We start from the raw sequence: 26,894 nt of genomic DNA on the forward strand, positions 1-26,894 counted from the left end.
CCAGCATTTGTGGAGTTGCAGCCCAGTTCTTTATTGCAATACTTGCAGTTAGCACGATCTGGATTATCTTCCTGAACTATGAAGTGCTTCCATATCTTCGACCTCTTGACCCTTGCTTTCGTGACAGCCTTACTCTCAGGTGTAACATCAGCTGCAGGTTGAGAAGCTCCATTGCTTGCATCAGTACCAGTGGCACCGGCACTATGTGGTACGTTATCAGTCTCGGACATCTGAAAAAACACAAAAATGTATATGCTTGTGGTAAGTGTCCACTCTCAGTCTTATGCAAATCAAATCCTAAACATTAAACAAGAAAGGAAGAGATTACATTGCAAGATTCAGCTGATTCCGTCTTCCTTGCACAAGTTCCACGCTGCCCGTTTGCCGCACCTGGCTAGGACTCGGCGGCGCCTCCCGGTCGCCGCGTCTGGCACTGGGACTGGTGGCGGCGGCGGCTCGGTGGTAGAGAGGGAGTGCCGAGTGGACTGGGCTAGAGGGGGCTTGGGGTTGGTGGCGGGCGGCGGGCCGACGGCGGCAGATCGGTGGCGGGCGGCGGCGGCTCGGTCGGAGAGAGAGAGGGAGTGGACTGGGCGTCTGGGCCACTGGCACTGGGGGCTTGCCGGCTTGGGGTTGGTGGCGGGGCGGCGACGGCAGATCGGTGGCAGGGCGGCGGCGGCAGATCGGTGGCGGGGCGGCGGCGGCTCGACCTCTCGAGGCGAGAGGAACGAGAGGAAGGAACGAGTGTTCGTGGGAAGTTGGGCTGGGCGGCTGGGCCGTGGGAAGTTGGGCTGGGTTGGCCTTGGCCGGTTCATGGCGCGGGTATGGAACCGAACGGCGAACGAGTTTTTCGGGTTTTTTCGGTTTAACCGAAAACCGACGGTTTCTAACCGGAAAAACCGAATCAGATTCGGTTAGCTGTTTGGCTAACCGGAACCGGAACCAAAAACCGAGAAGACCGGATTTCGGCTCGGTTTCCGTTATTTGCTTCCGGTTTTCGGTTTTCGTTAGGTTTTGCACAGGGCTATAGGCTGTTGCGACTTGTGTGTTGAACTATGATGAAGTTTTGAAATGGGAAATGAGGCGAAGAAAGTAAGGCCGAATTCTTGGCCCATTTAATGCTAAGATCTAGCCCAAAATATCCGGCCCGCTAACAACCTATACTAGCCTAGCCCACAAACCCCATTCCTAGCGCCTCACAATTTTCCATCTTCACCCCCAGCAAAACGAAACGACAACAATGGCGGCGTCTTTCTGCCGCTCCGCCGCCGCCGCGGCCAGGTCGGCGGCGCTCCGGTCGAGGCCCCGGGTCGCGACCCCGTTCCCGGCGACGAGGTCCCCCGTAGCTCCTCTTCCCCTCCGCAGGTCTCGCCCCTGAAACCATCAGCCCTTGTTATCATCACTAGGTCTCGCACGAAGCTGCTAGCGATCCTGGAAGGGCGGATTTTGATCCTGCCGCTTTGCTCTTGCTCGCCCGACTCTTTCAGGTCCGCGGTGACGGCGCTGGCGGGCGCGGTAGAGTCGCTGATGCCGCTGCACAGCGCGGTGGCCAGCGCGCGGCTGCGGTCCTGCATCGCCGCCGACTCCTCCTGCTGGAGCTGCCTCTCCCGAGGTGAAGCCTCTGCAGCTCTGCGTCCCACTTCCTATTTGCTTTTATTTTCCTGCGATTAGTTAAATGTGAAATCATGCTATGTTGACTGGGTGTGATTACGCGTCGGTGATTTTCTACCGTCCCGGTCAAAACAATAACAACAATGTGGTGTGATTTTCTATTGTCCATACCGGAATTGCGATACCTTCTTGTTGAGCGTACAGTGAGTTCTAGGATACGATAATTTCTGTGGAATAAATAAATAAATATGATGGTGTAGGTCATCACATTGGTTTGAATATGACACAAGGATGTTAGGTTCATGTATGGCGCTACTCTAATGGACCCTATTGGCCTTGGAGAGCGTTGTCATGCTTGTTGACAGTAAATTGCAAGTTCTGATGGACCTCTTTCTGTGTGTTCTACGTTTTTGTACGTAGCAAGCTGGGAAGAGATGCATTTTCAAGCACTAATAATTGTTAGCACGTAAAGGCTTCAAGAGCGCATGACTGGTGCGATGTATTTAGCTAGATATATACAGCTTTTCATTGTCTGGGTGTGCTGTTTCTTGTCTAAGGGATTTCGCCGAATATGTACAGCTTTTCATTGTCTGGGTGTGCTGTTTCTTGTCTAAGGGATTTTGCCGAGGTTACAGAGCTGTGTCCATATTTTTTCTTCTTAAATGGTGTTTCAGATTCTGAGGTTTAATTCCAAAATTTTCTTTCGGCACATTGAAGTTGTTCAGATTGGCTATATGGAAGTTTTATCGTTGCAGAAGTTTTTTTCATAATGTTAATAACTTATATAATATACAAATACATGTCATGCAATGATCAAAGACGCTTCTTAAAACTGTGAAAACTGGAAATCAGTTATATCATTTTAAAAGAACAGAGGGGGTAGCTTTCAATCTATAATAATATATCAATAGCATATGTGTTACTTATATTTTCAATATTCTTATTTCTGCTTTTGTAATCATCCTGGTAGGTTTGATCAAGCGCATCTGATACACGGCTAGGAGCATAATGTGAAAGAGCATGGATCGCGTGCTCGTGTGTCATGTTTCCATGTCTGATTTCTGCTCGAAAGAATAGGGCACGGCAGTGTGCATTAATGATTTTTTGTTGGAAAAGTTGCAGAACTAATCTGTTGCTGCCTCTAGCGAAACTATTGTTTTAATTTCAGTGTAATCGCTCTATGCATATGCAGTTACACAGTTATCTCAGTTTCTCATTGCAATGCTTGTTTCTTGGACACCTTGAATTGTAGCACCGGGTGATATATTGATATTATGTTGTTTCACCGTTTTTCCAGTCCCACAAGTACATTGGGTTGTTGCATTTTTTGGATGATCTTAGGTGTGCTATCCTACAAAATAGAATTGTCTACAGATTACAAATGTAGGACAGTTTCATATCATGGTAGTCATGTTTACCATTGTTTCTGTTTGTTGTTCTTCCTTCCTTTTGCCGGTTTCTCATATTCAGTACGGAACTGTCTTTTCTTTTTGCTCTTCTCATTGAGTTTTGTTGTTTTTGTTTCGAACCAATATACATTAGATTTTGCTCTTCCACGGTGATGAAGGCTGAAGGAAAGGTGGCCAGGCATCCTACTCGGAATAGCGCTCATGAGGGATATTGGTTCTTGTTAGATGCTCGGATCGTGAGTCCACGGCTACAGAGATGCTGAAACTTTGTTTGAAGTAGTTGGTGGTCAGATACATTGTTTTCTTCATCTGTAGTATTCAGGGAGGCTGAAATGTCCTTTTCTCTGTATTAACCGTGCATCTCGCGCCTAATCTGGATAATTCTTTTCTTCTTCCTGAAGGCAAAGTTGAGTTTGGTTCATCGTCTAGTCAAGCCGCGTTGGATTTTTTTGTTCTTTCCCTAAAAATACGAGCCGTGTTTGATTTTTTGTTCTTTCCCTAAAAAAATTCTCATGCTGGCAGACCATATAGCTTTTATTTGGCCGGCTTGCCATCATTATTTCATTGATTATGGTTACTTAAATTGCCAGACCAGACCAGGTCCTATGCAACATTTTCTATTTGGCCGGCCTATCTTTGTCCTATATAATTGTTTGTTACTTTGCCGGCCTATACCTGTCTTCCCATGAGTCAATGAGCCATCCAAATTTCCCCGGTTAAGGGAGTAGGAATACATTACTACTTATGAAACCTTCGTTTCTCTTTTGGTGCTACCTTCCAATTCCACCATTTGCTAACTGCTAGAAGCGTGCTCCGGCGCTGGTGCCCATGGCCAAGATCACAACGCCAGCCACTTGTGCTCTCTTCATCTTCTTCTTCGTTTGCTGCCTGTCTCCTGCTGCAGTACCCTTGTCCTTCAACTACCCAACCTTTGGCTCGGATGACCAGAAGGCCATGAAAATAGAAGGTGACGCCTCCTTCAGCGTCGGACACATCGACATAAGTGCCAACAAGGTGGACATACGCAAGACCAAGGGTCGGGTGTCGTACAACGCCCAACCGATGTTGCTGTGGGACGAGCACACGGGCGAGGTGGCCAGCTTCACTACGCGTTTCTCATTCATCATCAAAACGCTGAATGCCAGCAACAAAGGGACCGGCATGGCGTTCTTCCTCGCCAGCTACCCGTCAAGCCTACCGACGGGGTCATCGGGCTACTACAACCTTGGTCTCACTAACCAAACCAATGGCGGTGTGGCGTCTGGCGATAGCCGATTTGTGGCGGTGGAGTTCGACACCTTCAACGAGGCAGAGGTATCAGACCCCGACACCACTTTGGATCACATCGGCATTGATGTCAACTCGTTAAAATCTGTGAATACCTCGTCCTTACCGAGCTTCAGCCTAACTGGAAACATGACTGCAGTAGTCCAGTATGACAACATTTCAAGCATCTTGTCTCTCACGCTATGGCTTGGGGATGATAGACCCTTGAATTACAGCCTTAGCTCTAAGGTTGACCTCAAGAGCGCATTGCCAGAGCAGGTTGCCGTTGGTTTCTCGGCGTCGACAAGCAAAGCCACTGAGCTGCACCAGCTGCTTTCTTGGCAATTCAACTCGTCGTTGGAAGGCAAGACGGCACTAGTAGCAGCCGCACGATCCTCCTCGAGAACCTCCAGTTTTGGAGCTATAGCAGGAGCTGTTGTTGGGGCATCATTGTTCCTTGTGCTGCTCGTCATCATTTCAGCCCTCTTGATACGTCGTCGTCAAAATCGATGTCAGAATATGAAGAAGCTAGAGGTAGAGGAGGATGTGGACTCGGATGGCGAGTTGGTCATGGAGATTGGGTTGGGGACGGGGCCAAGGAGGTTCCCATATCAGCAACTTGTTAATGCAACGAGGAATTTCGCAGCGGAGGAGAAGCTTGGGCAAGGTGGCTTTGGCGCGGTGTACAAAGGCTTCCTGAGAGAGCTTGACCTCACCGTGGCCATAAAGCGATTCTCCAAGGAGGCGTCCATGCAAGGAAGGAAGGAGTTCCAGTCGGAGATCAATGTCATCAGCCGGCTATGCCATCGGAATCTGGTGCAGCTCATAGGCTGGTGCCACAAAGGCGACGAGCTCCTGCTGGTCTACGAGCTCATGCCCAACCGCAGCCTCGACATCCATCTCCATGGCAAGGGCACCTTCTTGACATGGCCAATGAGGTAACGTCTTAACTTGTACGACACCTAAAACATGAACTTTGCTAATACATACATCCTCTTCAACCTCTTAAACCGGCCATGTATATTGATCACAACAGGATGAAGATAGTGCTGGAGCTTGGCTCCGCGCTGCTCTACCTCCACGAGGAGTGGGATCAATGCGTGGTGCACCGCGACATCAAGCCGAGCAACGTGATGCTGGACGAGACCTTCGGCGCAAAGCTAGGCGACTTTGGGCTCGCGAGGCTCATCGACCACGCCACGGGCATTCAGACGATGACCATGATTTCGGGCACGCCGGGCTACGTGGACCCCCAATGCCTTATCACCGGCAAAGCGAGCGCAGAGTCCGACGTGTACAGCTTCGGTGTGGTCCTGCTGGAAGTGGCGTGCGGGACGAGGCCGGTGAGCACGCCCGCCGACAAGAAGTGCAAAGTTTTCCGGCTGTCGGAGTGTGTCTGGGACCTCTATGGGCAGAGAACCATCCTCGACGCCGCCGACGAGCGGCTAGATGGCCTCTACGACGAAGAAGAGGTGAGGCGCGTCTTGGTCGTGGGGCTCTGGTGCGTGCACCCGGACCCAACGGCGCGGCCGTCCATCCGGACGGCTATGTCCACGCTTAAGTCCAAGGATGGCAAGCAGCTACCCTTGCTGCCGGCCAAGATGCCGGTGGCGACGTATGCTGCGCCGGTGGCCTCGTGGGACGGGTTGTCGTCGCCGTCTACAGGGACGTCGGCGTCCATCGGATCATCGACGACGACGACGACGACGAGCGGCTACATGGGGCCAATGCCAATTGTCACACCCAGGGCCTAAGAACGTTTTTTGATCGGTCGTGACGTTGTGCTGCAATGTCATTTTCCTTGTGTTGTATATCTATTCTTTGGAGACCATTATCTCGATCTATGTAGTCTGTACTATATATGCTGCATGTATAAAGACTTCACATTTTACATAAACAGCAGTGTTTGTCCATTTTACAAGAGCTCTTCTACAGTAGCCCCGAATTATTTTAGACCGTCCATTTTTCAGATCTAAAGGTTCAGATTTGTTGATACTCTCTGAAACTCCAAGTGAGTTACGTGGAGTAACAGGTTGGAGTAGTGAAAACAAGAACCGGAGTAGTAACTCATTCACATGCCTCGGACATTTCTGCCCTCCCCCACCCCACCCCGCCCCGCCCCCATCTTTCTCTCCCTCCCTCGCCTCCACCGTGATTCTGTCTCCGCCGCCGCACTCGGCCAGCCTGCGGCGGCGCTGCCCTCGCCCTCGCCACAGCGTGTGCAGCCGCCGCGCTCCACCCAGCCGGTGGGAGAGGGGACAAGATCTGCCGGCGCCCTGGCCTCCCCCACTCCGCCGTCCTCCCCTACCTCATCTGCTACGCCGCGGGAGAGGGGAGGAAGATCCCCCTGCGCCCCGGCCTCCTCCGCCGTCTGCCCCTTGCTCCCCCGCCCCGATGGCATCCTTGGACCACGTCCTAGCGCGTCTGCACCACCGCACGTGATGATGGCGACTCAGCAACCGGCCGGCTACGACCCTGCGCTGCTCTAGGCTCTCAACAACATCCCGCTGCGTCCTCTGCGTCCAACAGTGGGGAATGGTTCCTCGACATCGGCACGTCATCGCACATGTCCAACTCGTCTGGTATGCTCGAGTCTGTCCAACCTTCTTCTTCTGAAATTACAGTGCAAAATGGCTTGATGGGAAATCCATGCCAATGCTCCAGAACAACAGCTGCAATGGCAAGCAAACCAACCTTGCTGCAATACAGATACTAGATGATTGGCAGGAAACTGGTACACTTTTGGCTGCATTAGAGAAGATTGAATCTTGGATATTTTCTCAGATTGTCGAGACTGTGTGGTGGCAGGTAAAGTTTTCTTTAGACCACATAACCTTGTTGACATTTTCACCATATGCCAATCACATATAGCATCTGATGCCATGGCGAAGGGCTTATATTAATCTTGAATCTAGATGCCTGAAATGTTCCTTTTGTAATCTCTGCAGGTACCAGTTGTTCTGTGAATCGTAAAGTGCTTGCACAATCAAGTTTTGTATAGCTGGAGGCCTAACCATTTGTTGCCGGTTTCCTGATGTTGCTCCCGACCCCGCAGTGTATAGTTCGGCTCAAGAACTGATTCCACCGTAAATTGCTATTGTGCTTTAGCTCGCCAAAAGCGGAAACCCCATATTATTCATGAACTCCAAGCTTGGGGCCAATTGTTGATGGCCTAAGCATAATTTTGGTTGATATCTGTGAATGGAATTCTCTTATAAGCACTCTATACTTCTCTTCTAATATGTTTATAATACCGAACTTACAATATGTATTGGTGGCCATGCAAAGATTTGAATTCTACAGTACACATCCAAATACAAGAAAAGATATCAAACAAGCACATTATTGGTCATCTCAACAGCAGCAACAGATCATCATCCGTTGTTTGCATAGTGCACCTTTTGTTCCTTCATATATTATTGAGTATTGACTGCAATAAAACGGTGTCATATATACTATATGGGCATTTTAAACTTTGAATCTTATTGATTGCAGTAAAACTTCCATATAAAGCCATGAAACTATATCTTGGATGAAATTGGGAAAAGGTCCTCCTGTCAACAAAGCAGCAGCGAGTGAAACCCAGGTTAGTACACACTTGCATCTTTTTCCCCAACTATACAACACGGCAGCAGTTCCTTATCATTCTAAAAATCATTCTGAAATATGGAATACTACTACAAAAATGCATTCTTTGCAACGCTCAAAAATGCAATACTACTACAAACTATGATGCTGATTCTATACATGTGGTGGTGTTCTCACGGGAACACCAAAAAAACTTAATAGTCTATTACTCAGCACTAGTGCCGTTAGATATCATAGGGTTTCCGACTGCATCAACTTCTTGAACTTTGGATAGACCGCCATTAGATATTTGAGGAGAGTTTCCCTCTGGAGGACTGTCCATATATGGCGCCTTGTTCAGATTACAGCGGAGCAGCGTGCATGGTAACTCCTTTCTGAATGTATCAATTTGGCGCTGCGCATGTAATTAAAAAACTTAGATAAAAAATATGCATGATTAAAATGTGGGAGAGAAATGAGAATAGGTCATTATATACCTGCGTGAATCTCTCCTGTAACTTTTCTCCCAACCAGTTCTTCCTAAATTTAAGCATGAACAAGCCGCATGAGGAACTGCAGGAGATATACCAAGTTAAAACCGTATCCATCAAACCAACAGCAACAATGGGTTTCAAATGGATGCTGGCTAGAATGGCATACCCATCTCTCTGCTGTGGCAGCCCACGTATGAACTTTCTTTTCCAGGTTGATACCTTGAAATCTGTCCATATATCATTTGTGTGTGCCGTATTATCTTCAGTTGCGTCCAGCAACTCCATGTACCTCTCCATTCCTTGGAGCTGTTATTTGTGAGGTTGGAATCAATGTATCAAAAATATTAGAGCTCAACTATTAGATTGCAGAAAGTAATGCTATTAGATATAAAGAATTGCTAAAAATATTTTCCTTTCGTATAAGATGCTGACCACTTCTTCCTCAGTTTGTACATCTTGGATATCCAGACATTCTTGTCTGTGATCTCATGCTTTTCCACAAACCGAGCCCAGCGTATTTCGAATTCATACTCTTCCATTGGATAGTAGATGAATTTCCTGAATTCAGTAAGCATGGGACCACGCAGGTGGCGTACCATATTCTGTTCAATATGCCAACTGCACAACCGATGGTTTGTCCCCGGCATAACCTTCCTAATTGCTTTTCTCATTGCAACATCCCCATCAGTGATCACAGACCTAGGATGCCTCCAGTTCATGGCCTCTAGAAACGTCTGCAGGAGCCACTCATAGGACGAGAAGGTCTCATCAGAAACAATATCACAACCAAAGATAACCACGCTACGGTGATGATTCACTCCAACAAATGGCACAAACGGGAGATTGTAGCGGTTAACTCGGTACGTGCTGTCAAACACCACAATGACACCAAATGCAAAAAAAAATCCATCCTTGACTGCGAATCTGCCCAGAATATATTTTTCAGGCAACCATCGCCATCTGCGGTGTATTTGAAGAAGAATTCTGGATCGCGTTCTTCTTGTGCCCTCATGTGATTTAGCAAAAATTGAGCATCTCTCCCTAAGATCCTCCTCTTCTTGTGCCTCGCAAAGAAGTTATACAAGTCCTTGGAAACAAACCCGACTTTTGCATAACTTCCATGCTGCTTCTCCATAACTTCCATTATCTGATATGAACGAAGGCCACCAACTCCATATTCAATCGCATCGGCTTTCTGGGCATCGGTTAGCCGACTATGAGACCGTAGAAAACATACGTCATCAGGGCTTGCCAAAGGATGGGCATGCTCATCCACAAATTTGTTCACAAACCATACGCCAGTGTGTGCATTCCGCTTGATCTCAATCATCGCTTGACAACCGCAAAAGGTGAGAGGTCTTAGCTTCCTTTTCTTATTAGATGCTTTAAAGTACTTCAGCAAACGGTGCCCTTGCTTATAGCAGCAAAATCGCCTTTGTATTACCATTTCCGTACCAGGCATGCACTCCTTGTCATCACGCCTGATGCTAAATCCTTTTTCTTTTGCATAGCTGTTATAGAACTCATATCTTCTTCGCTTCCAAATTCCTGACTGACTACCATGTGATATTCCTCCACCTCCTCTGGTCTAGGGTGATTGGGCTCCATTCTAAGCCTGTCATTTATAGTCAAGATTGAGCTAACATTATGTTGATTATTATGGCGCTACATAAATGATAAAGCTGATAAAGGTACATAACTGATGAAGGTACAATTTTACAACACACTGTACTTCACTATTCTCTTCTTATTCAGGGTATCTATCTTCGTCCATGACCAACATCTAATCATGTGCACAAAGTGGCAGATACAATCATGATGCAAACATTTCAAGAACATCAAGTTAATTGCATTGGACAAAGCCATAAGCCGTAAGCACTAGGATCCAATCGAAGCAACATTAGCTAAAATAATAGATTATCCAATCATAGTTCTCACAGTTCAAAAGATCCTGCTGATATGTAAACAAGGTGCATCTGTTTGGTACCTCACTGGAGAAGACGCCGGTAAAGTTAGCCGGACTTGAAGAAGAAGAGCAGAATTCGGGCGTGGCCGGTCTTCTTTGGGAGAGGGCGCTCCGGCTTGGAGGTGGTTCGGTGTCGTTGGGCAGGAAGATGGTTGCTCTGTTGATATGGGGGAAGATGAGGAAGGCGGCGCGCTGTGAGGAGGGCGGAATCCGGCGGCGCTCTGCGAGGTCGGCGGCGCGGGCTGGGTGGAGCGCGGCGGCTACGCACGCTGTGGCAGAGGGCGAGGGAGGCGGCGCCGCGGGCTGGGTGTAGGGCGGCGGCGGCGGCGGCGCGAGCTGGGGCGAGGGAGAGGGTGGCGGCGCCGCGGGCTGGCTGAGTGCGGCGGCGGACGGTGGAGACAGAATCCAGGGAGGATAGGGCTCGGGCGCGGGGGTGACGGGGTTTTCTTTTTTTTTTTACTAATTGTTGTAGTAAAATAAACCTTATATGGGCCGGGCCGCAAATCCTACGTGGCAACGACCAAGTCAACATTTCGCAAACGTGAGTCAAGACGTCTACATGGCGCGGTCAATCCTACGTGGCAGAGGAAGACTAGTCAACGAGTCAAGCCCCTCATGCCATGGTCAAAGGGTCTAATGAGTTAGAGCAGGGGGCAAGAAAGGTGAGAGGAGGGGGCCCTTGGTCTATGGTGGACCGTGGACCAAGCCCTACTTTTCTCCCATGGTGCACACAAAAGTAATGGACCAAAGGAGCTACTTTTACCGTTTTGCCCCCACTTTTCTCTCTCCCTCAAGGGTAGCCATGGTCTTTTGTCATGCACCCCTGGCCTATAAATACGCCCCCATGGGAGCATGTACCAATCACTCTCGCTTGAATAAACTCAAGGGGAGAGGCCTAGAGAGCCTCTTTGAGAGGAGCTCTAGTTTCGGGATCTCGGGAAGCCTCGTTCGGCCCGAGCCCGAAGGAGAGGGAGTCAGGTTAGAGTCCTAAGGGTATCTCGACCCCGCTACTTGGGAAGCCTCGTTCGGCCCAAGTACGAGGCGGTCCCTTTCGACCTCTCGCTAAGTGATTCGGGGAGCCTCGATCGACCCGGACGTTTTGGCTAACGACCCCCTCGAAGCCTCTCCTAACATAGGACTAAGTCGCACCCGCAGGGTCGACCGAACCTATTCAAAAAATATCGACGTGTCAACTTGTCCAAGTGTACAGCGACCTTCGCTATAAGGCCGGCGTACACGCCCTACTTTTATACTCGCATTTGTGCCATCGAGTTTTGGCACCCCTTACTCTAATTGTTGCCGATAACAACAACAGTGGCGCTGTCTGTGGGGAACCCTCGCCGCAATTGAAGATTTAATGTCCCCGATGAAGCCTACTTCATCGGGTACCCTACTTGCCGCGAAGTCTACACGGTCGCAAACAAAGAAAGCAAGTGCCTCGGGGGCTCCCGAGGAAGAAGGAAACCTCACCAATCCGGACGCCGCCGCAAGCATGGTCGCCACGATGGAAGTTGCAGTCGCCCCTCCGCTACCGGCCATCCCGGAAGGAACTGAGGTGCTCGAAACCGTCGTAGGCGGTCCCTCGACACTCACCAACGTAGTGGCAAGGATCGGCGAGCTACCTACTGTTGCCGCCCCCGCAGGGGATACGGAACTCGGCATGCCTCGCTCGATGGGCTTCGCGCCACCTTCCCTACAACCGGGGGTGACCCTGCCCTCGGAACCTACAAGAGGAAACAATGTGGTGTCGGGAGGATCCGCGCCAGAAAACCAAGGAGTCCCGGCTTACGACCCCTCCAACCCGGGATTGCCTCCACTGGCGCTCGCCGCAATCGCCCAAGGAGCTCCTTGGTACCACTCATATTGGAGGCTTCCGCCGCAAGGCGCTCTCCAAGTCGCGCATGCTCAACATCAACCTCGCTTTGCGAGTGCTCCGCAAGCGCCCCTTGTTCCTCCCGCCGGGGTCGAACAACGCGGCCACCAGGTACCACCTCAAGTTGCGCCTTGCGGAGAACGAGACCCCAGCGTGCACGGAAACAAGCAAGTGGCGGAATCCGGAGCCCGTGCCGACGGCGAAAGAAATTCCCGTCAACGCTCCGACAGAAAACGACAAGGGAGGACCTCGCCACTGGAGGAACCAAAAGAATCAGTCGACTTGCAATCCGCTCACGCGGAATATCCAAGACGCGCCTTTTCCGCCAAGGTTCAAGCCACCCACAATACGGCCGTACGACGGAGAGTCGAACCCTCTTCAATTCTTGGATGTCTACTCCACCGACATATGGGCTGCAGGGGGAGGTCTCGTCGAGATGTGCAACCTTTTTCTGCTCGTGCACACTGGAATGGCGCAAACTTGGTTTTACAACCTGCGGAAAAACTCCGTGCACTCGTGGGAACGCCTCCAAGAGGTCTTCATCGCCAACTTCCAAGGAAACTTCAAAGAACCCGTGTAGGCTCACGAACTATACGCCGTGAAACAAGAGCCGGGGGAATCCCTCCGAAGCTTCTTCCATCGCTTCGCGAAGGTGCGAAGCCAAATTGCCAATCCGCCGTTGACCACCGTGATCGACGGTCGTAAGTCGCAGTCCTCCAAAGACGACCGAGGAGCTTTATCGGACCTTGCAGGAATACGCCCGAGGCGAAGACAGGGACATTGCCAAGAGGGACGCGCCACGAGCCGCTCCCGAAGGAGCTCCCTCGTTAGACAAACCCCATGCGCCCGCCCCGTCTTCCAAGAAGAAGAAGAGATGGGGGGAAAAAGGCGCCGGCGATCAAGCCCGAAAAATCTTTACCGTCGAAGGACAAGTATCGTCCCAAAAGACTTGGCAACCCAAGAAGCCACCTCGTCCGACCGAGGGAGGAACTGGAAGATGCCTCATCCACAACTCGGCAAGCCATACCACCGAGGAGTGCAACACTCTCATCGCAGACCGCGAAGAATTCTAGGCACGAATGCAGGCCCGGCACAAGGATGAAAAAACTGCCGAAGCTTCGTTCCCCGCCAGCGTCCTCGTAGCTGACCCGGCACCTAAGGAGGACAGCCTCCCATTTCAGGAACACGCGCATCACGTCGGAGTGATACTCGGAGGCTCCGCCACAGGCCGGGGATCGAAGCGGCAGCGCAAGGAATATGCTCGCGAAGTCAATGTCGTGGGAACCTTCACCCCGACATCGCCACCAAAATGGGCAAGCGTGCTGATCGCCTTCACCGAGGAAGACGCCAAGGGGATACGCCTCCCGCACGACGACGCCCTCTTCGTGACGGCGATCGTCGCCAATTGTGAGCTCTAAAAAGTTCTTGTAGATGGCGGAAGCTCCGCCGACATCCTATACCTGAGCACTTTGAAGAAGCTGATGGAACCACAAGGGGGATACAAAAACGGCTCGTTGCAGCCATCCCTTTATCCTCTCACCGGCTTCGTACCGGGGAAGTCCATTCAACTGCTCGGACAGATTGAGCTCCTCACGACCATCGGGGACGCCACAAATCATCGAACCGAGCTCGTGTGCTTCGACGTGGTAGACATGGAAGCCTCCTTTAACGCCATCCTCGGGAGGACGACGCTAAACCGTCTCTGCACCGCCATTCACCACAACTTCTTGTGTATGAAGATCCCGGGTCCGAAATGTGTGATAATGGTCCGCGGCGAGCAATCTTCCGACAGGAAGACCCTCTACCGCCATGAGACCAAGTGCGCTGAAAAGGGAGAATCATCCAAGAGTATCAATATGCTTTCGAATGCAGGAGCATCCGCGACCGATCACCTGGAGCGCTACATCCCTAAGCCTCTCCCCGAAGGAGAACTCAAGGAAGTATGCGTCTCCCAAGAAGACGCCACGCACACGGTGAAGATCGGAGCCGACCTTGCGAGCAAACTCGAGGAAGAACTCGTCGGCTTACTTCGCAAGAATTTCGATCTCTTCGCTTGGTCACCTTCCGACATGGGAGGAGTCCCGCGCGACGTCATGGAGCATCGCCTCGCCGTAAGGCCCGACAAAGCTCCCGTAAAGCAAAAACTTCGGAAACTCTCCACCGAGTGATGCAAGGTCATCAAGCAAGAAATCGTCAAACTTTCCGACGCCGGGCTAATCCGAGAAGTTTGGCATCCCGAGTGGTTAGCCAATCTTGTCTTGGTAAAGAAGGCCAACGGCAAGTGGCGAATGTGTGTCGACTTTACCGACCTGAACAAGGCATGCCCCAAGGACGACTACCCGCTCCCTCGAATCGACCAACTGGTCGACTCCACGGCGGGATGCGAGAGGTTGAGTTTCTTGGACGCCTATTCAGAATATCACCAAGTCCACATGGCCGAGGAAGACGAGAAAAAAAAGCAGCTTCATCACTCCCATCGGCACCTTCTGCTATCACAGGATGCCTTTTGGTTTGAAGAACACCGGCACAACCTTCCAGAGGCTCGTCAGCCTCATCCTCAAGGAACAATTGGGGAGAAACGCCGAAGTGTACGTTGATGACGCCGTCATCAAAAGTCAAATTGCAGGAACTCATCTCCAGGACCTGCAGGAAACTTTCGACAATCTCTGCAAGTACGGTGTAAAGCTCAATCCGGAAAAATGCGCATTTGGAATTCGAGGGGGAAAACTCTTAGGCTTCCTTGTCTCCCAACGGGGGATCGAGGCCAATCCGGAAAAAATTCGGGCCATCCTGGAGATGGAACCTCCTCGCTCCGTCAAAGATGTGCAACGCCTAGCGGGAAGAATGGCGGCCCTAGGACGATTCGTCACCGGTCAACCGAAAAGGGTCTTCCTTTCTTCAAAGCCCTGAGGAGCCTCGACGACTTTGAGTGGACCGACGAAGCTCAAAGGGCCTTCGAAGAGCTCAAGACCTATTTGTCGACCCCTCCGCTTCTCACGTGCCCAAAACAGGGGGAGCCTTTGCTCCCGTACCTCGCTGCGACCCCGGTTGCCGTAAGTGCAGCACTCGTGAAGGAAGAGGATGGATCCCAACGCCCGGTGTACTACGTAAGCGAAGCTTTGGGAGGAGCGAAGAGTCGATACACCCAGATCGAGAAGATTGCGTACACCCTCCTCATGGCCTCTCGAAATCTCCGTCATTACTTCATGGGCCACACCATCATGGTGCCAACTACCTTCCCACTCAAGGAAGTCTTCGGCAACAAAGAGGTCACCGGAAGAATCACCAAATGGGCAACAGAATTGGCGCCTTTCTCATTGGAACTCATGGCGAGAACGGCTATAAAATTCCAAGTCCTAGACGACTTTGTGGCCGAGTGGCACGCCCCACCAGCCTCGCCCGAAGAAATCACATCCAAGACCGAGCCTCCCGAACCACATTGGATAATGAGGTTTGACGGCTCTAAGCACCTCGACGGTGCGGGGGCTGGAGTTATACTCATCAGCCCCGAAGGCAAGATCTTGGAGTACGCCGCCCATCTTGACTTCAACACCACCAACAATATGGCAGAATACGAGGCGCTACTTCTCGGACTTCAGCTGGCCAAGGCCATGAGAGTTCGACGCCTTCTCATCCAAGGAGACTCCCAACTGGTGATAAACCAAATGGATAAGTCGTATCAATGCCTCGATGAAAAGATGAAGAAATACATCGAAGAAGTTCGCAAGATGGAACGGTATTTCCTGGGCATGGAGGCGCGACGCATTCCACGAGGAGAAAATCAACTGGCGGACAGGTTAGCCCGAACGGCCGGTTCCAAAGAACCGCTGCCACCCGGTGCATTCTTCGAAGTAATTCGCGCCCCATCCATAAAGGAAGAAGCCGACGCCCTGAGCGAAGCTTCAAAGACCAGCATGGTCATCAACGCTCCACCCTCTTGGATTACACCGATTATCCGCGCCTTGAAAGGCGAGGTGGACGAAGAAGCAAAAGGCCCAAGCGCTAAAACTCTGCTCGCAAAAGCAAAGATGTACGTCCTCCTCGACGGCATCCTATACAAGAAGGGGGCGGCCGCGTTGCTTAAGTGCATAACTCCTGACCGGGGAGCCGAACTCCTCTTGGAAATCCATTCAGGAATATGCGGCCACCATCTTGGGCCAAGGGCCACCGCGGCAAAGGCCTTATGTCAGGGATTCTATTGGCCCACCATGGTGCGAGACGCAATCACCATATTGCGGAAATGTGAAGCTTGCCAGAAAATGGCTAAGTCAATCCATGCGCCCGTGACTTCCCTGAAGAATATCCCGATAGCATGGCCATTTGCACGCTGGGGAATGGACCTCCACGGGCCTTTCCCCGCATGCAAGGGGGGCTGCAAGTACCTCGTGGTGACGATTGATTACTTCTCCAAATGGATAGAAGCAGCGTCGCTCGGCAAGATCACGTCACAGGCCGTTCAAAATTTTTTCTGGGCAAACATCATATGCCGATATGGCGTCCCATGAGAGCTAACCATGGACAATGGCAAACAGTTCGACTGTGCGGAATTCATCAAATTCTGCGAATGCCTTGAGATCAAGCTGCATTTCGCATCCGTAGCTTACCCCAAAAGCAACGGTGCATGCGAAAGGACTCCGCCGAATGGTAGAGCACACGGTTAGCAAAGTAAGGGGAGCATGGGGAGATGAACTTGCTAGCGTGGTTTGGGGCGTATGCACCTTCGTAAGCCATTCCACGGGCCGAACGCCATTCTCTTTAGTGTATGGAGCCGAAGCAGTTCTTCCTGCCGAGGTTGAGTTCCGCTCGCCTCGGGTCGAAAGGCTCCAAGAAGCCACCCCAATGGCCTTCATCGAAAATGAACAGCATCACAGGACGGTCGTCGATCTTGTGGAAGAAGCTCGTGACAAAGCCCTCATGAGGCACGCCGTCTACGAGCAAAGCGCCACACGCTTCTACAACACAAGGGTGCGGGAACGAGCCTTCTCCCAAGGAGATCTCATACTGAAAAAGAATGTCGACCCAAAGTTCCAGCGCAAACTCGACCCTAAATGAGAAAGACCATACCGCATCGCCGCAGTATTGGGAAATGGTGCATACCACCTCGAGAACATGAAAGGGCAAAATCTTGTCCATGCCTGGAACGGCAACAAGCTCTGACGTTTCTACGCCTAGGGAGGACCTTCAAGGGCAATCCTTACCGCTCCCTAAAGGAGATCATCAGCGCCCAACCGGCCTCTTCCCTATGAAACTTCGAGGGATCATAAGCGCCAACGAGGCCGCGTCTACATAAGGCTTGTAAATGCCCATCGGGCCATATCTTAAGACAAGGAAGCAAGGATAAATAAAGCAAGTCCTTGAGGAAAAATTAAGAGTGACACGAGACACTCACATGACTCATCGTCGTAAAAGAGCCGTTGCCCCTATGCCGCTCATCGAGGAACGCGAAAAGGCCTCCATTGGCCCGAGCATCCTCTAAAAATGTCCACGGACATAGGTCGTCACTAGCGACTTGTTCCTTGGTGGATCCTAGCGTGCCTCGAGGCCATCCGCCAAGTAGAACCAAGTCCCCCGAGGGCCGGAAGCTCCTTAAAACGCATTTAAGGGGAACCGTAAATAAGCCAGTTATGCATGAGCTTACTTACCTCGGAGAACCATGCTACCCGTGTGCGAGACGTCGCGTGCAGGCCTGCATGATAGTAACCGGGTTAAGGCTCCATAATAATCGCGGGAAAGCATAGCTTCCTGAAGTCTGAAGAGGGAAAATTCCGCATGAAATTTCCCGAACGGCAGGTTGAAATAACCGGATCACTACCGGCATATCGATAGCGACCCTCACAAGTGTACTAGGACCCATGGCTCGTAACCATGTCCTAAGGCACCGAAGCCAAGTCGTATCCCAACGACGACAGCAATTGATGACACCAAAGTGTAATCATAGCGAACGATCGCGAGCTGTACAAACTGAGGAAATATAGTACTTCACAAGAAGAAAACATAGTACTCTGAGAAACACATGTTGAGCCAAGTTAACATTTCCGATAATGTCGACTACATGGTGAAACATCAGAAATACATGCTGAGCTAAGTTAACATTTCCGATGATGTTGACTACATAGTGAAGCATGAAACACAACAAAAAAGATGCCTTACAACCTCTACAACTAAAAGCCTAAACATGCTGACCATGAGGCTAAGTCAAGTGGGGATATGCAACGTCGCATAAGTAAGCAGCTGAGGTACATCACCACCTCCGAGGGCAACGAGGCTCACGCCTCGTCGTCACCCCTCCTGAAGAGCGGGCTCAAGGCAACGCACGAAGCGTCGAGCCCAAGCGCGAAGAGGAGCACCCTGGTCCGCCAGAAACTTCTTCGCCCTGTGAGACATCTCACCTTCAAGCCCGCTCATCCCGGCACCGCCGTCCAGGACTGCCGCAACCGCCGACGAAACAAGTCGAGCACCCGTACTCAGGAGGCACTTCTTCACGGTAGGCTCAATGAGCTCCACCTGGGAAGTAAGCACCCTACTCGCCTCATCCACCGTGTGACACGGAGGAAGGTCTGGTTGGGAAACGCTCCTCAAGCAAATCACTGTCTCCCGAATCTCGGTGGCCTGAGCAAGCAAAAGCGAAACCACCTCGGAACGACGATCCGAAGGAGGGCGAGCACGAGAAGCGAGCATCGGGTCGTCACTCGCTGCAGCCAACTTCACCTTGAGGGAAGCAGCCTCCGCTCGGGCGTGCTCCCTATCAAGGTTGGCCACCACCAAGTCCTCCTCGACTTGACGAGTCTTCGCGAGCTCGTCCGCCTGGCGCTCCTCAGCAAGCCGAGCCCTGGTCTCCATGGCCGCGAGCTCCACCGAAACGCGGGAAAGCTCGGCCTCCACGGCCTCGCGCCGCACCCTCTCCGAAGCCAACTCGCTCAAGGCAAGGGTAGACTTGGACATCTCCACGTCCAAAGCAGCAGAAAGCGCCCCCACCTAAGTCTTGAGGGCAGGAAGGGCGCCCACGGCCTCAACCAAACCCCTCACCTACAAAGAAGACGGAGTTAGCCCAAAAGCAAAAGCGAAGGACCGAGGAAGGCATGTCATGGACGCTCACCAGCTCCAGTGTCACAAGAGGGTCTCCCACCCCATCCTCGGTCATCGGAAGCTCTCCGTCCCTCGCTTGAGTCGGGGGCTCGCCCTCGGGAACCTCGGGAGCCGCAACCCTCGCACCTGAAAGCAAACCAAGGAAACCATGTCAGAATCTTCAAGGAAGATCAACACCGCCAAAGAGAAAGGCACTCACCCGAGGTAGGAGCATCCTCCTCGGGACGCTCGCGACCGATGGAAAACACCGGGGCACCCGCACCGCTGGCACCGGTCGACAACCCCGCCACCGAGTCGCTCCGCAGCCGAAGCCCTATCTCGCGAGTGAAAGCCTCAACCTCGTGGCTCGAAGGAGTAAGCACGTGCTCAAGTCCAATCTTCCCCTTCATGTGCAGGTCCAAGGTCACCCTCAAAGGGGACCTCGACTCACCCACGACGGGATCCGCCGAATCCGCCCGGGGCGTAGTCGTAAGAAGGAGAAGGAGTCGGAGGAGCCTTCCTCTTGCACCTGCTCGATGGACGAGGTACCTTGGGGACCGGCGCAACAAGCACCGCCAGGCCCAGCACCGCCGTCCCCGTCTTCACCTTTCCGCAGGTGTCCCGCAACTTGGACCCTACCACTAGCATCGACGGTGTCGCCAAACGGGAGTAGTGATCGCCCACTCGAAGGAGGCGCCCGAACTTCGGATCCTGTCGCATTGGCACCATCTTCCCGAAGCACTTCGCGATGATGTTGTAACATCCCCTGCCACTCCTCCATGAGGTCATGAAAGCTCCTCATCATAAAACGCCCCGCCATCACCATCTCCTCCATGAGGTCATGAAAGCTCCTCTCGGTAGACACTTCCTTGATCTTGGTCACCTTCCAAAGGTCAGTCGATTAAAGCTCGCCAGGGTGAGGCACCTCCCTGAGGCCTCCAGGCCCCGAGTATCGGGGAAGATCACCAGAGTGTCCAAGTCGCGTCTTCGAAGCCCGAAGGAAAAACCACCGGGACCCCCACTTGTCAAGCAGCTTCACCGTGCTCCTTCCCGGCATGAGCAGAAAGTCGTCTCCAAAGCCGGGACGAAGCCTCAGGTTCACCGCACCAAAGGCGCTCAGGGTAAAGCCGTCGGGAGTAAGCGACTCCCTCACCTCCACGGTGAAGTAGAACAGCAGCAGCTTCATCGAGGGCTCCTCGTGAAGCGCCGTCTCGCACAGCCAACGAAACACGTTCAGCTTCACGATCGCCGAAGGGTGAAGCTGGGCCAGCTCGATGACGTACGTCTCCAAGAACTCCATTAGGAAGGGGTGTACGGGCACACAGAAGCCGGCATGAAACCAAGCCGAAAACACCACGATGCACCCGGGACGCCGCTCGTGGTCAAGCTTGAACTCCTCCCTGTCAGGCAAGATACCATCCCCCTTGGGGAAATATCCCACCTCCTCTAGCTGGACAAGGTCCTCAGGGCCCGTCAAAGACGGGAGAAGGTAGTCATGGGCCCAACCGCCCTCCATCGGAGCCGTCGGGACCGCCCGAGGATTCCCACGAGGACGAAAGGCAACCTTCTTCTTCCTCGACGGTCGGTTCGCCGTGCGCTCCGCCATGGAGCCCTTGGACGGCCCCTTCTCGGTCGCAGGTTCGACGTCGGGACCCGCCATCTCGCCTACACAAACAAAGATTCGACGATGGTTAGACAGAATATGAAAAAATATTCAAAAGGTTAGCAAAAAAAGAAAAGAAAGGGGAGCCAAGCTCCCTGGGCTGCTCAGCCCGCGCGGGTGCAGGAAGGAGGCCAGGCCACCCAGCCTTCGGCCGACCCAAGCAAAAAAAAAAGAGGGGCCAAGCCTCATGGGCTGACACCCTCAGCCAGCCCATGCAAAAGGAGAAGGGGAGCCCCAGGCCTCCAGCCCGCTCGCTCCCCGGCCCGCACACTGTCAAAAAACAAAAACAGGGGAAGGCCCCTGGCTCGCGGGGTGCTCGACGCAGTGACCGCCGCTCCGTGCGCGTCCCGGCCGCGCGCCCTGCCGCCGCCTGAGCCACCTGTAACAGCCCGAGAGCAACTTTTACATTTAAGCCCTTGTTTGGACCTGTTTGTAATTTATTTAAATGCTGCATGACAATTACATTTGCATCCATGCCATGCCATGTCTATTATTTGTGTCACATGAGTTTTAAACTTGCATCTCAAATTGTGGTTTGAATGCTTGTTGTGTATTTTGGCTAGAAGATTCAAATATGAATCACCCTCCTTTGAGTTTGAATTCTTTTTCCTCTATTTTTCAAATGAGATTCAAATGGGTTTTGTTTTAAACCTTTGACCCCATTTGAATATTTTCCTAATACTAGTACCATATATTTGTTTTCTCCTACTTCTTAGCTATTCAAAAAGTTGTTTGAAATTTGAATCCAAAAACTATTTGCAAAAACAGAAAAAGAAAAGGGAAAAGAAAACCTTACCTGCTCACTTGGCCCGAGCCAGCCCAGCTGCCTCGGCCCGCCTTCCCCGCGCGCCGCCCAGTTTCTCTCCTCGCGCACGCGGCTTTCCAGCGCCAGCGGCCTAGTTTCCTTAGCGCAGCGCCCATGTGCCGTTTCCCCGCAGTGAAAGCGCATTCTGCGAAATACGCCACCTCTCACACGCCCGTCTTCCTCCTCACCTTTTCTCCCTCCCGACCGGTGAGCCCCCCCCCCCCCCCGGCCACGTCCTCTTCGACAGCGACAGCCACGCCTCCACGCCGCCTTTATAAGCTACTCCGCGCCCCTCCTGCTAACCCTAGGCCAGCAAAACCCTAGCCCAACTCCCTCTCTCTCCGCGCGGCGCCGTCGCCCGTCTTCGGCCGCGAGCTCGTCGCCGACGCGCCATCGTCTCCGGCCAAACGGCGGCAAGCCAACCGCGTCGTCAAGTGCGCCTCTCCTTCCTCTACACGTGGGTGCAAGGAATTGGAGCGCGGACGTCTACACCGACGCCTAGGTCGTCTTCCCCAACTCCGGCCGCCGCCCGTCTCCGGTCAAATTCCGGCGAAGCCATCGTCTCTTTCCTCGTCAGCTTCCTCCTGAAGATCCGGGGTGAGATGCTCTTCCTCTTGCCTCTTTCCGCGCCGTTTTTCATGCACCGTGACCTCGTAGCGCCGCCCGCATGCTCCGGCGTGTCGCCGGCAAGCCTCCGCTCGTCGCCGCGCCGTCGTCTCCTTAAGGACACTGTGGTGGCCTTCGTGCCACCTAGGCTATTTGTTTCCGCGCGCTTCCGTTTTTCCGAGTTAGAGTGTCCCTCCGCCGCTAGCTTGGTCGCCGGCGTCCATGCTCGCCGTGGCCGCCGCGCGTGCTCCCAGGCCGCCCGCTTGGGATGGGTTAAGAGGGCTTGCGCCCTGTACCTTGTAAGATCCGAATCGCAGCCCGCCTGGCCACCTCACTCGTCCGTTCGCTCGGTCAAACCAACCCGGGTTTGATCTCCTGTGGGCGCAGGGTAAAACCCCACCTTTTTACTCTTTGGCCACGTCTGACAGGTGGGACCCGCTGGCCAGAGACCGCGGCAGCCAGCTCAGCGCGCCCCGCCTCGTTAGCTTGTCCGGGCCCGCTGTCACCACACGAGTTAGCTGCGCCCGCGTAGTTTTAGTTCTCTGCGTGTTTTCCTTTGTTGTAAAATTCCAGAAATTGTTTTGTCTTGTTTAATTCCTAGAAAATGCATGCTATGTCCTATTTGGGCAAACCATATATGTTTTGGAATCAGAAAAATGCAAGGAATTTAACTGTGCAATTAGATTTGCATTTTTAGGTTTCAAATTTCAAATCTGTTCTAGATTTGAAATTCAAACGTATGAACTTGTTTAGTCTCTAGTTTAAAATTGGTAACTCTTCTGTGGATAATGTAAACATCAAAGTTGATCCCCTTAACTAGTAGAACACAGTAGCATACTTGGTTAGGCCATTTGTGTACCTTAAAGCTGCTGTTTACCATGATCTAATCACCTAATGGTTAACTTTGTTGCTAGATAGAACCTTTTCACTTACATATGGTCGCATCATGTTGTCACATGCCATCTCATGTTGTATTGTGCATTGCACCTATGAAGTGTTACTTATTCGCATATTGTATGATTTGGATCTTTACGATAGCGACTTCGTCTTACTCCGTCGACGATCCGGGTTCCTACAGTTCTTCGGATCCCCTCTCTCGGTGCCCAGCGACCGAGAATCCAGGCAAGCAGCCATTCCTTGAACATGTTGTTTATACCAATGCCTCTCTCTCATTCTTGCATTAAGTTACGTTCTTAGTTGTTGTCACGATGCCTCTAGGATTGCATAGCTTTAGTCAGCTCTACTCAAATGCCTGTTGTCCTGTTCCTTGTCCTATTACCATGTCACATGTTGTTTTGCCCTAGTTGGTCATTAGAAGTCTTGCTTAGATTGCTCGTCTAGTGTCCTTACTTGGGGTTATACAACTGCTACATCCACATGCTACGTTTCTGTATTTAATTGCAATTATTAAACTGTGACCTGTTATTACCTGCACAAGGCAACGATGGGAGGCCGTGCTAACGCATTGGTGTTTTGTTCCATTGGCGCCGACCTAAGGACTGAGTTCTCGTTTTCGCCAACCCAAGAAACTTCGCGCTAACCGCTCGTGGGAGAATATATGGGTTCCCCCTCGGCTTAGTACTCGTTTCATAGCTCTTCCAGGGGCCACATAGTTCGGGCATTCCATTTGGCATATCGCATGTACACTGGTGTTGTGTTTGGAGACTTGTTGTTACTTTGCATGCATATAGGACTGCGGCACTAGTCTGGAGTGGTCATTCTGCGGACACTGAACCACTACCAGCTGTCCACGCAACTCTTGAGTCCGTACAACGCTTCGGCCGGGCTCTCGTTTCGGATTAGACTCAGTTGGGTTGGTCCCCTGGATTAGTTGTGGGGCTTGGAAACGTCGTGTCGCTCAATCCTGCCGGCACATGCTTTTGCGTGTGTTCCATGCTAGTGGCATCAAGAGTTGGACGAACGTGTACGGGTAAATTGGCACACCCTGCAGGGATAAATCTTTCGAAAAGCCGTGTCCGCGGTTATGGACGACTTGGTTTGTCATTACTTGATCATAGAGAACTCATACCATTTAATTAACTTAATCCCTTAAGACTTGAGTAGTAATTAGCCTGAATCATGGATATGCTTAAAACTGCTTAAGTGTGAGTGCCTTTGTATCATTTCCTCACAAGGGGTTGAGGGGGTGATAAGAGGTTGTGTTCTGTTTGGTGTTAGTTGATAGAAGATCACCTCACTTGGTAGACGCTCCTTATCTTCTATCTAGACGATGTCATTAGTGTGTCTCTCCAGATATATATCGCTGCTGCATAACCCACCTTTTACCCATACTTGAGACTTGTTGCATATCTAGTTCAGATCTCCCGTAAGTCTTGCGAGTACTTTGTACTCAGTTGCTTTGCAACGTTGTTTTCCCCAGAGTTTCCGGAGGAACAGGTGAGTGGTTACTTCGTGGAGTTCGACGACTACAGCTTCGACGTTTAGCCAGAAGATTCTAGAGCAGGGTTCTGAGAACTTGTGGCGGCTCTCCTTTTCAGTTTCAGCCTCTTAGGCAATATTTGTAACTTGTCTGTACTTGGGCATAATTTGCTTCCGCTGGTGTAATGATGATTGTGGACATGTGTCCGTGAGTTGTAATAACTTGGTATTTTGCTCCATGTATGAGCTTGACTTCATTCTTGTGTCTTAGAGTGATGTAATGATATCATTGTTGTTCTACCCTGCGGTGAACACCTTGCGTGTATGTTGTCAAGTGTTCGTCGTAGAGAGGCACTGGGACTTGATTTATGCGTGAGTTAGCATTTGGGGCTAAATTGCATAAATTCATTCTCGGGGTCTCACACCACCTCGCCGCGCGCGCTCCCGTGCCGCCGCGCCACGCGCGCCCGCGCCGTGCACATCCCGGCCAAGCGCCAGTGCCGTCGCGTGCGCCCTGCCACCTCGCCACGCGCGCGCGCCCTGTCGCCGCCGAGCGCCTAAACCGTCGCGCCGCGCGCACCCGCGCCGTGCACATCTTGGCCAAGAGCTAGTGCCCCCGCGCCCTGCGCGCCCTGCCACAGTGCCACATACACACCAAAGGCGCTCGACGAAATGCCTAAGGGGCTCGCCGGCGCACGAAAAGGCCAATCTCAGGTATAAGAACTCTCGCCTCACCTTCACACGGACAGGAAAGAAGCGGCCGGCGTTGAGGGTCTCCCGGGAGGACTTGAAGACAGCCCTACACCTTGCTCCGAAGGGCCTCGTGTGCGCGCCTCGCCCCCACGATGCTTCGACGATGACAAGCTTTCATAGCCGCTCCCCAGCAGCCAAGACATTCGCCGTGGTCGCCAAGACGTGGCTAAGAGCCCCTACAAACACCAAGCCCCGAAGAAATCTCAGACGCCGCCGAACGAGGCTTCGGCGCCAGAGAAGTCGAACAAGGCCGGTGTGAAGCTCCACCACTGCCCCTTGTTCCCATTTTATAGGTCCCAAGGGCGTCCTTGGCGTCCGGGCCGGCCAACCGGAGGTCGACACCTCGTCGTCCTTGGTCAACATGCAACAAGACAAGCTAGGGGGAAGAATGGGCAAAGGAAGCTTTCCCTTTCCCCAAAAGGGGCCTGGCCTGGCCGTGGGAGGGCGCATCCCGCGCGGGCCCGGCGTCACCGGTTGTGACGAGCAGCAACAGAGAAAGCAAAAAGGGCTACCGGTCCCTCCTCTCCCGTACTGAGGAGGAAGACGATCCCCCGGCCGTTGGATCTAGGGTTGAACCCTCCTTTTCGGCCGTTTCTCGCCCGAGCGTGCGGGCCAACTGGGTTTGAAATTTTCTGCAGATAAGTCCGCAAATTTGGGGAAATTACAGCCAAGCCCTCGAAAATTTCGGGGAGTTCCTTAGGGTCCCTGATTTTTGCAAAGTGGTCCTTCGGGGCACCGGTTTTCTCACAGAGAGGCCCCTAGGGTCCCGGTTTTTGCTAAAATACCCCCCGAAATCCGATTTTTCCCAAAGAAAGCCACCGAAGGCCTGGAATCTCCCCAAAACCAACTCAAAGGCTCCCTTTTTGCAGGAAAGGCACCGAGGTACCATTTCTTCTCGTGAACGGAAGATCTCGGGAGTCTCGAAGGTTGACCCAAAGGCATTCCCAATGCCTCCAGCTCAAGGGGGCTACTGTTGTAGTAAAATAAAACCCTTATATGGGCCGGGCCGCAAATCTTACGTGGTAACGACCAAGTCAACATTTCGCAAACGCGAGTCAAGACGTCTACGTGGCGCTGTCAATCCTACGTGGCAGAGGAAAACTAGTCAACGAGTCAAGCCCCTCATGCCATGGTCAAAGGGTCTAATGAGCTAGAGTAGGGGGCAAGAAAGGTGAGAGGAGGGGGCCCTTGGTCCATGGTGGACCGTGGACCAAACCCTATTTTTCTCCCATGGTGCACACAAAAAGCTATGGACCAAAGGAGCTACTTTTACCATTTTGCCCCATTTTTCTCTCTTCCTCAAGGGTAGCCATGGTTTTTTGTCATGGACCCCTAGGCTATAAATACCCCCCATGGGAGCATGTACCATTCACTCTCACTTGAATAAACTCAAGGAGAGAGGCCTAAAGAGCCTCTTTGAGATGAGCTCTAGTTTCGGGA

The 26,894-nt window shown here is 52.1% G+C and overlaps 4 protein-coding genes across 5 annotated transcripts in view; 3 read left to right on the top strand and 1 right to left on the bottom strand.

The window, feature by feature from the left end:
- Positions 1-26,894, top strand: part of LOC100845915 (glyceraldehyde-3-phosphate dehydrogenase 1, cytosolic) — a 59,987-nt gene that overhangs the window by 23,497 nt on the left and 9,596 nt on the right. The window lies entirely within an intron of this gene.
- LOC100845607 lies at positions 1,143-3,438 on the top strand. Of its 2 annotated transcripts, none has more exons than XM_003573275.4 (3): positions 1,143-1,362; positions 1,485-1,609; positions 2,579-2,904. In XM_003573275.4, exons 1-3 carry the CDS (start codon positions 1,238-1,240, stop codon positions 2,596-2,598), a joined length of 270 nt encoding a protein of 89 aa, XP_003573323.2. In that variant the 5' UTR covers positions 1,143-1,237; the 3' UTR covers positions 2,599-2,904. The 2 variants fall into 2 exon arrangements, with proteins under 2 accessions (XP_003573323.2, XP_010234270.1); XM_010235968.3 differs by lacking the exon at positions 2,579-2,904 and adding an exon at positions 3,151-3,438 and having other exon boundaries at positions 1,199-1,362.
- Positions 3,598-6,201, top strand: LOC100830432 (L-type lectin-domain containing receptor kinase IX.1). Its single transcript, XM_024462504.1, has 2 exons — positions 3,598-5,221; positions 5,320-6,201. Exons 1-2 carry the CDS (start codon positions 3,846-3,848, stop codon positions 6,035-6,037), a joined length of 2,094 nt encoding a protein of 697 aa, XP_024318272.1. The 5' UTR covers positions 3,598-3,845; the 3' UTR covers positions 6,038-6,201.
- LOC100831045 (protein FAR1-RELATED SEQUENCE 7-like) lies at positions 7,857-10,541 on the bottom strand. The gene is made up of 5 exons (XM_014900453.2): positions 10,332-10,541; positions 8,777-9,959; positions 8,511-8,650; positions 8,348-8,423; positions 7,857-8,265 (listed from the first exon to the last, which is right to left on the bottom strand). The coding sequence occupies exons 2-5, from the start codon at positions 9,061-9,063 to the stop codon at positions 8,208-8,210; spliced, it is 561 nt and encodes a 186-aa protein (XP_014755939.2). The 5' UTR covers positions 9,064-9,959; positions 10,332-10,541; the 3' UTR covers positions 7,857-8,207.

This window comes from Brachypodium distachyon, chromosome 3 (genome assembly GCF_000005505.3).
Source record: "Brachypodium distachyon strain Bd21 chromosome 3, Brachypodium_distachyon_v3.0, whole genome shotgun sequence".
NCBI lineage: Eukaryota > Viridiplantae > Streptophyta > Magnoliopsida > Poales > Poaceae > Brachypodium > Brachypodium distachyon.